General features: G+C 38.9%; 1 protein-coding gene across 8 annotated transcripts in view; it reads right to left on the reverse strand.

Annotated features, from left to right (window-relative positions):
* adgrb1a (adhesion G protein-coupled receptor B1a) overlaps positions 1–14795 on the reverse strand; it is a 212807-nt gene that overhangs the window by 115136 nt on the left and 82876 nt on the right. For 5 of the 8 annotated variants that reach the window (XM_049480350.1, XM_049480345.1, XM_049480349.1 and 2 more), the window contains exons 3-4: positions 1596–1754; positions 1–132 (exon numbers count right to left, since the gene is read on the reverse strand). In XM_049480350.1, the coding sequence (XP_049336307.1) occupies positions 1–132; positions 1596–1754 (291 nt within the window). The remainder of the gene's footprint in view (positions 133–1595; positions 1755–14795) is intronic. The other 3 variants (XM_049480351.1, XM_049480348.1, XM_049480346.1) reach the window with 1 other exon arrangement.

The following is a 14795-nucleotide window of genomic DNA, read 5'->3' on the forward strand; positions in this document are numbered from 1 at the left end:
CTGTTTGTGAAGACTGCTGTGCTGCACGGCCCTTGTCCACGTCGTCTCGCTTGCGGCTGTCCACTGATCTCAGAGACTGGCTACGGGTGCCGTGTCGGCCTTTTCCTGTGGGCAGAGGTGTCTGTTGTTTTACTGTAAATCATGAAGAGATAAGATAAGCAGCAATGCTTATTTTTTTCTTATCATATTTCACACTATAAGGCGCACTATCAATAAACGCCTATTTTCTGGTCTATATTCATAGTAACGAGTAGTAGGAACAGGGCTGCCGCCATGTTTTCCTTTTTAAACTCAGCAACGCTAAGTTAAGTAAACAAAACTATAATTCCGGTAGCGGTTAGCGGCTAATACCACCCGACAGGGCTACAAGGAGGAACCCTAAGTGTTCCAATAAGCCAAGGTGAAATTAGCTAGTGGTTCGTCCCACATAGCTTGTTTTAACACAGTAAACACACAGACTACAGTCTGATATACTCGCCAAAAGAACTAGCGATGTGGTTAGCGGGTAATGCTAATGCTGCATCAGCAGTGCTAGCCGGGGTTAGCAGCAGGCTGCAGGCTGATAACACTCACCTCTGGACGGCCAAAAATCTAGCACTTTGTGGTAGCAGCTCATGCTAATACTGCTGGAGAACTAAACAGAAACTCCTGTATAACACTGCACTTCAGTGGAGTGGCTTTACTGCTCCTTAATACCTGACTAGAAACATCCATACATAAGCACACTGATGATTTTTTTGTTTCTGTTCTTTCTAATTTCTCTGGTTTGTCCTATTATGCTTTGGCAACTATTGAACTGACTGTGTGGAAAAAATGAAAAAAAAAAAAATATATATATATATATGTATATATATATATATATATATATATATATATACATATATATAAAATTAACTTCTCGTGAGCACAAATGTGAAACTGACCTCCCTCAGCGAATGCTATTGGCTGATATATCCAGGGTTCGTGACAGACCGCCTACCTCCACGAGCCAGAGGTGGTCCCTCACGAACCCTGGAGATATCAGCAAATAGCATTCGCTGTGGGAGGTGACCCTGACTCCGCCCCAAAACTGTCAAAAGACCCCTTTCAAAACTTGAGCGCAAAACACTCAGTCGAGCACAAACTGCTGCTGCAAGTAATTCACACAGCGCGGGAGGAAAAAAAAGCACCCGAGAGGAGAAAAAGGAAGCTCGAAAGCGAATTTTTTTCCAGCTCGCACACAATTCCCTTTATTTTTGCTCGCTAGTTTCACATTTGTGCTCACGAGAAGTTAATTTACACACTTAAAACGTTAAAAAACGCTGGTTATTTTTTTTCACCTGTTATTTTTGCGCCCCCGATTTGTATGTTTACGCCTTTGACTTTTGACATTGATGTGACACCATAAACTACCCTATAATAAACCTCTTATTGGCTACTTCTGGGTAGTGTACCTCTTGGTAAGAGATTATTGACTGCTAGACATTCCTCTATGGTGCTTTTAAAGTCATTTTGCCTGATATCTAGCTAAAAAAATGACAATAATTTCATCCATTACACATGTGAAAACACATACACACAGAAGCACACACACCCATCCCACATGCAGGGCTCACCTATGCAGGGCTGGGAGTTACAGGGCCGGCCCTCCTCCAGCACTCCATCACACATGTACGCTTCGTCCGGTGGTGAGTTACACACTCGTGTGCGCGTCTGTACTCCACCCCCACACTCACTGCTGCACTCCATCCAGTTACCCCAACTGCTCCAGCCTCCTGTAATAAAGCACACACACACACAGGTCATAAAACATGAAATCATTCATGACATATTGTTTACAGTTATGTAAAACAAAACAGAACATCGTTTCAAAACCTTCATTTCACTACAGTAAGAGCAATTATTCACAACTGGAGAAAACATAGAACAGTGGTGAACCTGGAAATTCCCAAAAGTGGCCTGCCCACCAAAATTACTCCACAAGGGCATGGTCAACTCATCCAGGAGATCCACCCCCCAAAAAACAGAACAACATCTAAAGAACTGCAGATCTTATTCAACTCAGTTAAGGTTAACTGTTTTAATGATTCAATAATAAGCAAAGAAAGAGACTGGGTGAAATTAGTATCCATAGGAGAGTTCCGAGACAAAAAAAACACTGCTGACTTAAAAGTACACAAAGGCTCGTCTCACATTCGCCAACAAACAAATCTTGATGGTCTCCAGGACTTTGGGAAAATATTCTGTGCGCTGATGAGATTGCCAAAAGTGGAACTTATTGAAAGCAATGTGTCCCATTACATCTGGTGTATACATAATTTCAGAAACAAAAAAACATCATACAGATCATTAAACATGGTGGTGGTAGTTTGATGATCTGGGGCTGATTTGCTGCTTCAGAGCCCGGACAACTGGAACCATGAATTCAGCTCTCAACTGGAAAATTCTAAGGAGAATGTCAGGCCATCTGTTGTGATCTTAAGCTTTGGCATACTTGGGTTCTGCAGAAGGACAATGACCCCAAGAACAAGTCCACCTTGTTGCCGCCTGCATCAGATTCAAAACCCTGACGCTGACCTATAAAGCCAAAAATGGACAAGCTTCTTCCAACTTGATGGCAGTGATGGTCAAAGCCAGATCTGTACCAAGAACTCTTACAGCTTCTAGTATGGCTCGGCTCGAACCTCCATCCCTCAAGACCAACAGAAAACAAATCGTCGCTGTCCTATGAAAAACACTTTTCTCCATCTTTGTTGATTTTTAGTTTACTACACAATTCGAACGGACAAACTGTCCCTTACACTGTGCCAAAATTTCATGATGAATGGAGCAATAGAAACTGTTCAAAATGACCTGAAATAACCTCCTCTTTTTACATTGACTTCCATTGAAAGTTTACAAAGTTTTTTCTTTCTCTTGTAAAATTGCTGTTTTGGAGATAAGTGTTTTTCATTGGACAGCGACGAAATATCCTGACTCGTCTCTGTGCCGGAACCAAGGTGGTGGAATGAACCTTCACTGGGTGTCAGAACAGCAGAGTCACTTGCAATCTTAAAAAATTCTATAATCCTAGGGTTCTTAACATGATCAAGCGTTGCGTATCTCTTGATCCTAGTTTTACAAAGTAGCTGTGGATATTTTGAAGTAAACAACGAAGCACCCTTGTAAGTTGCTCTGAATAAGGGCATCTGCAGAATACCGTAAATGTAAATGTCGTAATAGCTCGTAAAAATGCTTGATTGCAGTTGTTGGCGCCAATGGTGGCACAACCAAGTCATATAGGGCAAAGTTAGTTTGGATAGATTTCTTTTTCCAATAAAAAATTAAACAAAACTGCTTTTTATATTTACTCAGGTTATCTTTGTCTGATATTTAAATGTGTTTGTTAATCTAAAAAAATGTTAGTATGATTAAAAACAGCAAAAACATAAGAAATCTGTAGGCTGCAAATACTTACTTTTACAGCATTGTACATATAAACACATGTACACACACACACACACACACACACACACACACATGCATGCAGACTACACAGTCATCTCAGAGCAAAATTCAGCATTTTCCCCTCTAATTTACATGAAACAAATTACGCTGTCACTTAAAGCGCTCCTGTTCGCCAATGACGTTCCTCATTTTGTGATCCATTATGATAGCATAAGGAAGTGAGAATGGGCGCATAAATACCAGTAGAATGTGCCTCTGTGTCCTGCGCCCTCATGAATGTTTAATAGCAGACACTGCCGCCTGTCTGCTCCCACAGGCCCCGACAAATATGTATTAATCTGCATGAATAGAACATGAAGCTGGCCCGCGTCCAGGCAAAGACATTTTTAATTACTCACAAATCAATCGTGTGGGAGGCTGAGGGCTGATATCATAATGCACCTTCAATGACCATCGAGAGAAGAGAGAGATACAGAGACAGACAGAGAGATAGAAAGAGAGAGAGAGATACATGACGCATGCATTTATTAATTTATTTGTTAAGTATCATTACGCAGAGTTGATGATCAGTCGTAGAAAGTGTTAATCAATACATGTGATTCCATCCACTTCAAGAAGCCAAGCATGCTGAGCTGCTGTTAATGGATCCTTGAAGTGAATATGGAAAAAAGATTATCATACAGATGCAGTTTTTTTCCCAGTCGTTACTAAAAGCAGCGACTCACAATCATCCCATACATGCTCCTATCAGGCGATTAGCAAATCAGCTAATTGACTAATACATGCGCAGTGTCTGCAAACATCTCATTAAACCTAATTAAAATGAATGGACCAAATGTACCTGAAGTACAGTACCCATATTAAATTAATATTATGTACAGTACTGTGTAAAAGTTTTAGTCACCAAAGGAAATTACATTAATCCATTTATCTCAGCAATATGAGTGTTTTTATCAACAAAAAAAAACACCACATATGTTTTAAACAGATGCAAATGAACATACATACAGTAAAACGTAACACAGAATTCTCATTTTTAACTTTAACTGTAATTCCAGATTTCTCCAGCATGTGTAACTATATGTTCAGTTCTGTCAGCAGCTCACCTGATTTACCACATTTACCCAATTTACCAATTTACCAAACCAGGTGTTGATTAATATGATGAGAACTAGAAATAACTCTATTAAACTCAGATGAGGAGGAGAGATTAGGAGATGTTTTAAGGAAAACAGGGCAATAAAAGCTCTGCTTTTTGTAAAATTGCTGTTTGTATTTTTATAATGCTGGTGCTTTACTGAGCTAATAAAAACTAACTTCACAGATAAGAAGCTTTTTTTTTCCTGAAATTCCCACAGGTGCCTAAAACCTTTGCACATTTGCACAATACTGTACTTTACATACAGTACCATGGAATGAGTGCTAGAACAGATGCTCTGTCATTTTATTGGTAATGGTAATTGTTCATGGAAGTTATATCTACCTTGTCTGATTTTTATAGCAAATGACATGAATCTAATAACTGTCATAATTATGTCATGATTAACATTTTTAGAGCCTGTGTCAGTCACAATGGACATCATGTGTTTTTTTTTTGTTTGTAATGTTTTATTTTACAGAACACTAATCGAGAGCTGTTGTTGTCCATCAGAACAGATCATAAACCAGCCAATGAGACAGTAGCTTAGCCCCGCCCAGTGCACTGAACAAAAAGAAATAAAAAAAAATCTACTCAGTCATTAGGGGAATTTCTGCCCTACAGACCAAATGAAGCAATACAAGTAATACAAGCAAATTTTTACTAATTCTTTATGATTCAGATTTTTTTTATCATGTTTAGGAATAAAAAAAAATAGTTAATTAGTTAATGGGATTTATTTTAATACAGATTTAATAATAGGATAGTAAAGTGTTTTCCAGTGCCAAGATAGCAACATACCAAAAATGTACCTGAACACACCTCACTTTCAGAACACAATTCCTATCGGAATTCCTAAACTTTGATACTATTTAAGGGTGTAAATCAGAAAGATTTGGTGGCCATATTATGGTATACTTATTATCAAAGTAGTATGAAAGTAAATATAGTATGCTAATCTTTAGAATGTGTTTGGGTTGTGCAACCTTGATGAGTACAGCTCTTTCACACTGGCTCTTGGCTCCATCTCTTTGTATACTGGTCATGTCCTCCTGTCAGAGACACTCACCGTCAGTGTGTAGTCACACCCCCCTGGGCTTACTTTTCTTAGGTATACATCTACTGCATATCTTATGTAATGGTTGAGTGCATGGTCTTGGAGTGTTGTAGACTGTAAGAGCAAGTTAACCTTTTCTCTGCTGCTGAGATGTTGAGAGTCATGTTAGCTGAAGACTACAGTGACCCTTCATGCACTAATGCACAGTTATATCATTGGAAAATGTGACCTTTCTTCACAGACTGTAATGTGAGCATGCTCAGTGGGTATTCCATGAGGTATTAAGAGAGTAAATACGGTTATCTTTAGAGTGTGTGATCTTAAGGGCAGTGTAACCTTGATGAGTAAAACTCTGGCTCACTGGCTCTGGGCTCATCCATTTGCATACTTTTTGTATATTTGAAAAAAAAAAAAAAAAGAAAAACAACAAAGTTTGTGAAGCACCTACTGTAAGTGTGAGAGAGTGATGTGATGACTGTACGGATACAATGCAAAAAATCCATAGCCCAAACCTAGACAAAATATATGTAAATTGGGGTACTTATAATATGCAATGGGGTAAGAACTTTTTTCATAAGATTAAAATAAAATTAAAAATTTTAAAATTAAAAAAGAAAAAAAAAAAATCTTAAAATAACCAAAATCTCAAAAGTCTCAAAATGAAGCCATTAATTAAGTTAGACTTCAATCAAGCATATTATATCTTGAATTTAAATACAACAATCAGAATAACTTGCCCAGTAACTTTTTGTGCTCAATTGGATCAATTTACTTAACAAATTAGAAAAAGAAAATTCAAATTCCAAGACTAAAAAAAATAATCTTCCACATAGTAAGATTTCTCAGTATGAAAAAAAAATATTACCAGAGACAAAAAATAGATTTATTGCCTTGAACTTAGGTAATTTCACTTGCTAAGATTTTGTTATTTAGTTTTGCTTTCGAAAGGAATCCATGGCATTAAAATACTGTAGTATATTAGCAAAATTAGTAAATTTAAACATATATGCTTATATTGAGCAAAACATGCGGTAAGTAAATTCTCAGAATTATTGAAGTAAGACTTAAATAAAGCAAAATTTTTTTGGCCTAGATTTGGACACAATAATCAGAATATTTTGACTGGTGACTTTTTGTGCTTGCTTTTCTGAGTACATTTTTTTTTTAAATAGGGTAAAAATTTGAAGTGAAACTAATTAAGATCATTATTCCTAAAATGAGCAAAATGGTCTTATACTTATATAAAATATATGCAATGCACAGGAAAACAAAAAAAAGAAAAAAGAAAGAGAGAAAGATTTCCTTGAAATTAAGTGAAGTAACTTGCGAAGATTTTTTTTTTGCAGTGTAGATGGACAAATATCTCAGTGTTTCTAAGATATGCTTGTAAAAGGAATTCATGGCATTAGAATTGTATATTAACACTGTAAAATATCCATCTGTAAAACTAGACTAAATATTTATAAAAATTTAGAAAAATATGCATAAAAAAGCAAAAAAGGGGTCAATGGGGTACATTTTTCTTTGTAAGATTTTCTAAAATAAGCAATCACAAAGTCTTAAACTTAGTGAAGACTTAAATTTGAACAAAATAATCAGAGAAACTTGGCCAGTGACCGTTTGTGCTTAGTTTGGGTCAAATTACTTAAAATATAATACAAATTCTAAGTGAGAGCTGATTCAAGCTAAGCTGATTCAAATCATTCCTATATAATCGTGCACTTACAATGCTAAGAGAGTTTTTTAAGTACAGAAAACAATTCAATTTATTGCCTTGAAATAAGATTATGTCACTTGCTAAGATGTACTTTTTTGCAGTGTAGATCAACAAATGTCTCAATGTTTCCAAGAATAAAGGAATGAATAGATGAATAAATGTTGCTTACTATAAGCATGTACATATCATATATATATATATATATATATATATTGAGATGTACATGCTCATATTACGCAACATTGGTTCAAATAAGCAAATCTCCAAATAAGTGAATTAACACCTAATTCAAGCCAAAAGATTTTTACATTTACATTTGGACAATGTTTATTTTGAATTTAAATTCATTAAAATAAGGTGAGACTGATTAAGAACATTATTCCTAGAATAAGACAAAAATTCTAACTGGAGAAAACATGATTTATTGCCTTGGAATTAGACCATTTCTATTGCTAAGATTTTATGTCTTTTTGCAGTGTGGTGAAGCAGTTTAAATGACTGATAAAAAAAAAAAGACTGCAGTCTGTGCACTGTAGTCTACGTCATCTTAAATTCTCTCTATTTTAATCAAGACCAATGAACAGAAAGTGCAAACAACATTAAGTCAATCATTTTTTTTATTAAGGAAGAATATGAATAACTGACCATAAAAACAACCACTGGTCAGTCTGACTGCAAAGCAACTGAAAGCAGAATCCACAATTCAAACAGATTCACACAATCATCACACAATCATCACACCCCCCCCCCCCCCCCCCCCCTCAGTTGTAAGTGATGAGCTATTTGCTCCTCCAGCCTCTGCAGATGTTTGGTGTGATGTGATACTGAGGGGGGAAAGTGGCCTGGGGCTGTTAAACATGCGCTGACAAGCAGCATCGATATCTATTTGTTTGCACAGGATGAGCGATTAAAGGCCCGCTGTTTAGTTATGATGCTGAAATTGGCTTCGCTGCAGGCAAATTCACCTGCCACCCGGCATAATTGATCCCGATCCATAAACGCTCCGGCCTTGAATGCGCAACAAAACACCTAATCCATACAGCCGGCGACAATTATGAGCGAAAATGAACCCGAGCGGCTCGCGGGCGACGCCGCAACCTTGATTAGCCCCGTCCCCGAGCCACACCCACGGCCCGGACCGCGCTCCATCAAACAATGGCGAGAAAGAGTAAAAGCACAACGCGGCGCGGGCCAATCACGCGCGGATTAGAGGAGCCGCTCTCAGTGCTGCGTCGGCGGCGGCGTCTCCGCGGGGAGCGCTAACGAAGTCAAATCTGAGTGAAAAAACCTTCAGCTTCTCTCCTGAATGATTTCAGACTTATTTAAAACAAATGGGCCTTATGAATAGAGAGAGAGAGAGAGAGAGAGAGGCAGCGGGCAAATATGGCGGGGACGAGGAGAGTGCGGAGCGTTGTGTCAAATGAAAGCTCTCAGGAGAAACGAGAGCAAGAGAGAGAGAGAGAGGGAGAAAGAGAAAGAGGAAAAAAAAAAAACTCCATTTGGAGATAAGATTCTCTCCTCCGGTGAAAAACGGCCGGAGAGTATGAACTTTTTTTCGGCTCAGTAATCACAGGCTCGGCGTGAAAAGAGAGGAAGAATAATGTAATGTTTTCTTTTTCTCCCCCCAAGGACATTTTATTATGCCTTCAATAATTCACCGGCCTTCGCCGGTTCGGTGGGCGCTCCTGTAAAATTCCGGCTCCCCTAAACGGACATTTCATCGTCTATAAACTTCCTCCTCATCCTTTTCCTCTTCCTCTTCATCTTCCTTTCCATGTGTTCCCTACACACAGTTACGGGTTATGGTTACATGTCAAAGTGTGTACACACACTGCTTGAGAGAGTGTGTGTGTGTGTGTATATATGTGTGTGGTTCCGTTGGTCACTTTTTGACCAACTGGACAGTTTGACTCTAAGCGTGCTATTGGTGCATTTGTCCGTCCTGCTTTAATGAGCCTCCTCCTCAAAGTCACCTCTGCTTCCTCTATGGTGTCTGGCAGCCACTGAGCAGTGGCTCTAGTTACGGTTTAGGTTACACACACACACACACACATACTCAGACACACACACGCTCACACACACACACACACACACACACTCAACTAATGGACCATCCTTCTTCATTCCCCTCTCTATGCCTTGACTGATCCGAAGTCGTTGATTCCACTTGCATTGATTTTGCAATCTTCCCAGTAATTACAATTGATTACAAAATATACATATCAAACAGCACTGAATCATTTTTGGACTTCTAAGGTCCATTTGTTTTGAGGAGCTTATGAAGCTTAATAAACATGTTACTAAATCTCTACTTTACCATCTGCTATGAAGGATGCTGTATCAGTCAAAAAATCAATAATTGGTCCAGATTTAAAAATAATCTAGATCAATAGGTTTAAGGTTTCATGATGCTCCCCAAAGAATTATTCCCCAAAGAATCTTAATGGTAAAAGAAAGGATAGTCAGGTTAATGATATACAAGACTAGCAACACCACCTGCTCCTTCTACACCACCTGCATCTACTACACCACCTGCTCCTACCAAGCATTTGTCTTCTACTACACCACCTGCTCCTCCACCACCACCTGCTCCTTCTATACCTCCAGTTATACCACTATATCACCAGCTCTTATTACACCACCTGCTTCTACTATACCTCCAGTTATACCACTATATCACTAGCTCTTATTACACCACCTGCTTCTACTATACCTCCAGTTATACCACTATATCACTAGCTCTTATTACACCACCTGCTTCTACTATACCTCCGGTTATACCAATATACCACCAGCTCTTATTACACCACCTGCTTCTACTATACCTCCGGTTATACCAATATACCACCAGCTCCTTCTACACCACCTGCTTCTACTATACCTCCGGTTATACCAATACACCTTCAGCTTCTCCTACACCGTGTACTTCTACACCACCTGCTTCTACTATACCTCCGGTTATACCAATACACCTTCAGTTTCTCCTACACCGTGTACTTCTACACCACCTGCTTCTACTATACCTCCGGTAATACCAATATACCACCAGCTCCTTCTACACCACCTGCTTCTACTATACCTCCAGTTATACCAATATACCACCAGCTCCTTCTACACCACCTGCTTCTACTATACCTCCGGTTATATCAATACATCTTCAGCTTCTACTACACCGTCTACTTCTACACCTGCTCTTTCTACACCTAATTCTTGTAACATACCACCTGCTCCAACTAAACCTTCTGCTTCTACAACACCACCTGCTTCTACTACACAACCAGATCTTAGAGCTTCTGCCTCTAATACAGTACCTGCTTCTCTGAGACCTATTGCCCCTACTACACCATATGGTTCTACTACACCACCTGCTTTTCCTACACTTAGAGCTTTTGCTATTAATACAGCACCTGCTTCTCTCTTCTCTACACCTTCTGTTCATACACCACCTTCTCCAACTACACCTTCTGCCTCTACTAAACCACCTGCTCCTACTACACTTTCTCCCTCTACTGAACAACCTGATCCTAACACACCACCTGCTTCTACTACACCGCCTGTTCCTACCACATCACCTGCTCCAACAACACCTTCTGCTTTTACTACACAACATTCTCCAACTATACCTTCTGCTTCTGCTACACCACCTGCTTCTCCTACACAACCTGATCTTAAAGCTTCTGCCTCTAATACAGTACCTGCTTCTCGGAGACCTATTGCCCCTACTACACCATCTGGTTCTACTACACCACCTGCTTTTCCTACACTTAGAGCTTCTGCTATTAATACAGCACCTGCTTCTCTCTTCTCTACACCTTCTGCTACTACACCACCTGTTCCAACTACACCTTCTGCCTCTAATAAACCACCTGCTCCTACTGCACTTTCTGCCTCTACTGAACAATCTGATCCTAATACACCACCTGCTTCTACTACACCACCTGTTCCTACCACATCACCTGCTCCTACTACACCTTCTGCTTTTACTACACAACATTCTCCAACTATACCTTCTGCTTCTGCTACACCACCTGCTTCGACCAGATCACCTGATCCTACTACTCTACCTGCTCCAACTACATCTACTGCTTCTACTACACCTTCTGTTACTACACCACCTGCTCCAACTATACCTTCTGCCTCTACAAAATCAACTGCACCTACTACACTTTCTGCCTCTACTGAACAACGTGATCCAACTACACCACCTGCTCCTACTACACCTTCTGCCTCTACTGAACAACATGCTCTTACTACACCCCCTGCTCCTACCAAGCATTTGTCTTCTACTACACCACCTGCTCCTACTACACCACCTGCTCCTACTATACCACCTGCTTCTACTACACCACCTGCTCCAACTATACCTTCTGCCTCTACTAAATAACCCGCACCTACTACACTTTCTGCCTCTACTGAACAATGTGATCCTACTCCACCACCTGCTTTTACTACATCACCTGCTCCTACCAAGCATTTGTCTTCTACTACACCACCTGCTCCCACTGAACAACATGATCTTACTACGCATGCTCCTACTACACCACCCTACTACATCACCTGCATCTACTACACCACCTGCACCTCCTACATCACCTGTTCCTCTCACCTTATGTTTCTCCTCCACAACCTGCTCACCCTACACTTCCTGCTCCTACTACTCTTTCTGCTACTACACCACCTGATCCTTTTACACCACCTACTACTACTACTACACCTTCAGCTTTTAATACAATTTATTCTACACCACATGCTTCTAACACTTACCTTTTCCCCACTACATTGTACAAGAATCCAAATAGCACAAGTTCACATTTTATTCATAATGGTAATTTAATTTATTTGCTAGTGGGAACTGAGTAAAATTTATATTACAAGCCTTTGGAATTCGACTTTAGATTTTAGATATTTTTAAATGCCCCCTTTAACTAGTTTTAATCAAACTAGAGCGTATTCAAATTTGAATAATAATATCACAAAACCGAGGATTAAAATCAATAATGGCTTGTCATATATGAGACCTAATGCGTTCATATGCCTGCGTGTGTGTGTGTGTGTGTGTGTGTGTGTGTGTGTGTGTGTGTGTGTGTGTGCGTGTGGGCAAGGCGGAGGAGTGAGACGTATGAGAAGCTCCATCATACGGCTAGTGCTGACACCCAGAGGACAGATGCAGTCTACTGCACACACACACACACACACACTGCCAGTGCAGAATGGGAGACCACACAAGCAGCTCAGAGAGAGAGAGAGAGAGAGAGAGAGAGAGGGGAGACAGGGGGAAGTGAAGTGGGTGCAAGACGTGATATGATGGGAAAAGAAAAAGAGAAAGGGAATGAATTAGAAAAGGCTACACATGATAAATATGGAAAGAAGCACAAGAAAAACTCTCCATCTCTCTCATCCCATTTTATTCCTTTATGAAATTCCTTCAAATGGATTCCCTCTTTTCCCATAAGAAGATCAACAAGAAAAATCCTTTTTTTTCATTTCTTACTGAAAGATTTTGAAAAAAACAACAACTCTCTCTTCCATTGTTTATTTTTTTCATATTCTATTGCTCTTTCTCTCTCTCTTTTCTCTGTTTTCTCTTTTTCTGTCTTTAATTTACCTGATTTATTTTTATTCTTTGTCTATCGCTCTGTTTCTCTTTTGATCTGTTTGGGTTCACTCTTCATTTTCACTCCTTTTTTGCTTTATTTTTGTTTTTTTTTTATTACTTGCTTATTTCTCTTTTCACTTTTATTTTTCTTTAACCTATTAAAATGCCTTCAAGTGGATTTCCTCTTTTCCCATAAGAAGATCAACAAAAAAATGTTTTTTTTTTTCTTACTGAAAGATTTTGAAAAAAACAACAACTCTCTTCCATTGTTTATTTTTTTTTCATATTCTATTGCTCTTTCTCTCTCTCTTTTCTCTGTTTTCTCTATTTTGTAGTTTGTTCTAGTTTGTGTTCTCTCTTCATGTTCAAATATTCTTTTTTGCTTTCTTCCTCTTTTTTCTTACTTCCTCTGCTTTTTTTCCTCTACCTCTTTTTTTTTCTTTAACCTGTTAAAATGCCTAGACCTGAATAAGGGCTACAGGTGACAGTGATATCAAACTCTTATTCTCTGCAGTAAAATAAGTTATTTACACTCTGAAACTTTGAGGGATTTGAAATCTCCTACAGGACACTTGGAGAAGCTGCCTGTTCACTCTCTACTACATTTAATAATTCCAGATCAGTAACAGGAATCAACCCCAAATTCTGCAGGTTTGAAAATAAACATAAAAACTAGACAAACACAATGAAACGAGAGGTTTGTAAATAGACCAAAAAAACAACCATAGTTAGAAGTTCAGGAACGAGCCAGTTTTATGTTTTCTTTCATTATATTTTGACAGATTTATTTGACTATTTTATATTTTTTAGTAATGTTCCTTATCAAGCATGAAACATTTTTTATGTAATGCTTAAATAGAAATCCTCAGGATTTAGTGGTTTAATATCAGGCAGAAAATTAACAGAAATCCTTGCCTGTTAAGGGCTAACTTTTCTTTTATTCTTTGTCCAAAACATAATATGTCACAAATATGTCTTTATTTATTTAAATAGTTTGCGCTCCTAAACTGATGCTCATATGCAACAGAGCAATGCTGCATGTGAAGTTTCCGTTTCATCTTTGTCAGCATCACAGGAGCTATCATGGAGGGTAGCTGTTCTAAAAGCTTCTCCACAGAGAAGCATGATAGAATGCTTACCAACCAGAGTCCTTTTTTTTTATTTCAGCAAAGTTAGCTAACTTCACCTGGGGCTACAGAAGTCATGGGTGGAAGGGCTTAATGACATAGGAACCCATTGATTGGCTAGCCAGGCTTTCTCGGTCACGTGACATCACGTTCAGTAGCTCCTCCATTTCTACTCGTTGTTGTTTTTACGTGGATCTCCGTGGAAACGAGCGCCCAAAGTGAAATTACGGTGCATAGCAGTGGACAAATAGCTATTTTATTAAAGGTGTTTATAAAATGTGGATCCGGACAGGATTAAAATTACCAGAGAACCAGCAGATAATTCAGCCTGTAATTAAAAAAAAAAACATGCACATGATCAATCCGGACGTGAATAAAATCACAAAGGACCCCTTCTATAAAAGAAAAAAATTAACCCAGGACCCCCTGAGAAACTAATCCCATCCAAATAGGGATTTCTTTTTCTCTGTTTTAATTTTTGGTTGCGTTCTATTTGATCTTTTTGCTATATCCCTGTTTATTAGAGCTTGACATGACATCTCTTACTCTCATTCTTGCAGTTTAATTGTTCCCTATCTCTCTCTCTCTCTCTCTCTCTCACACACACACACTTGTGCACTGTCTCTGTCTCTGTGTGGGACTTCGCTGGCGAAAGCTCACAGGTCTAATCCACTGTTTTCTCTGTGTTTGTGCCGGCAGTCTCTATCCTGCTCAGGATAAATATTTCAACAGCT

This window comes from Astyanax mexicanus, chromosome 6, assembly GCF_023375975.1.
Source record: "Astyanax mexicanus isolate ESR-SI-001 chromosome 6, AstMex3_surface, whole genome shotgun sequence".
In the NCBI taxonomy this organism is placed as follows: domain Eukaryota; kingdom Metazoa; phylum Chordata; class Actinopteri; order Characiformes; family Acestrorhamphidae; genus Astyanax; species Astyanax mexicanus.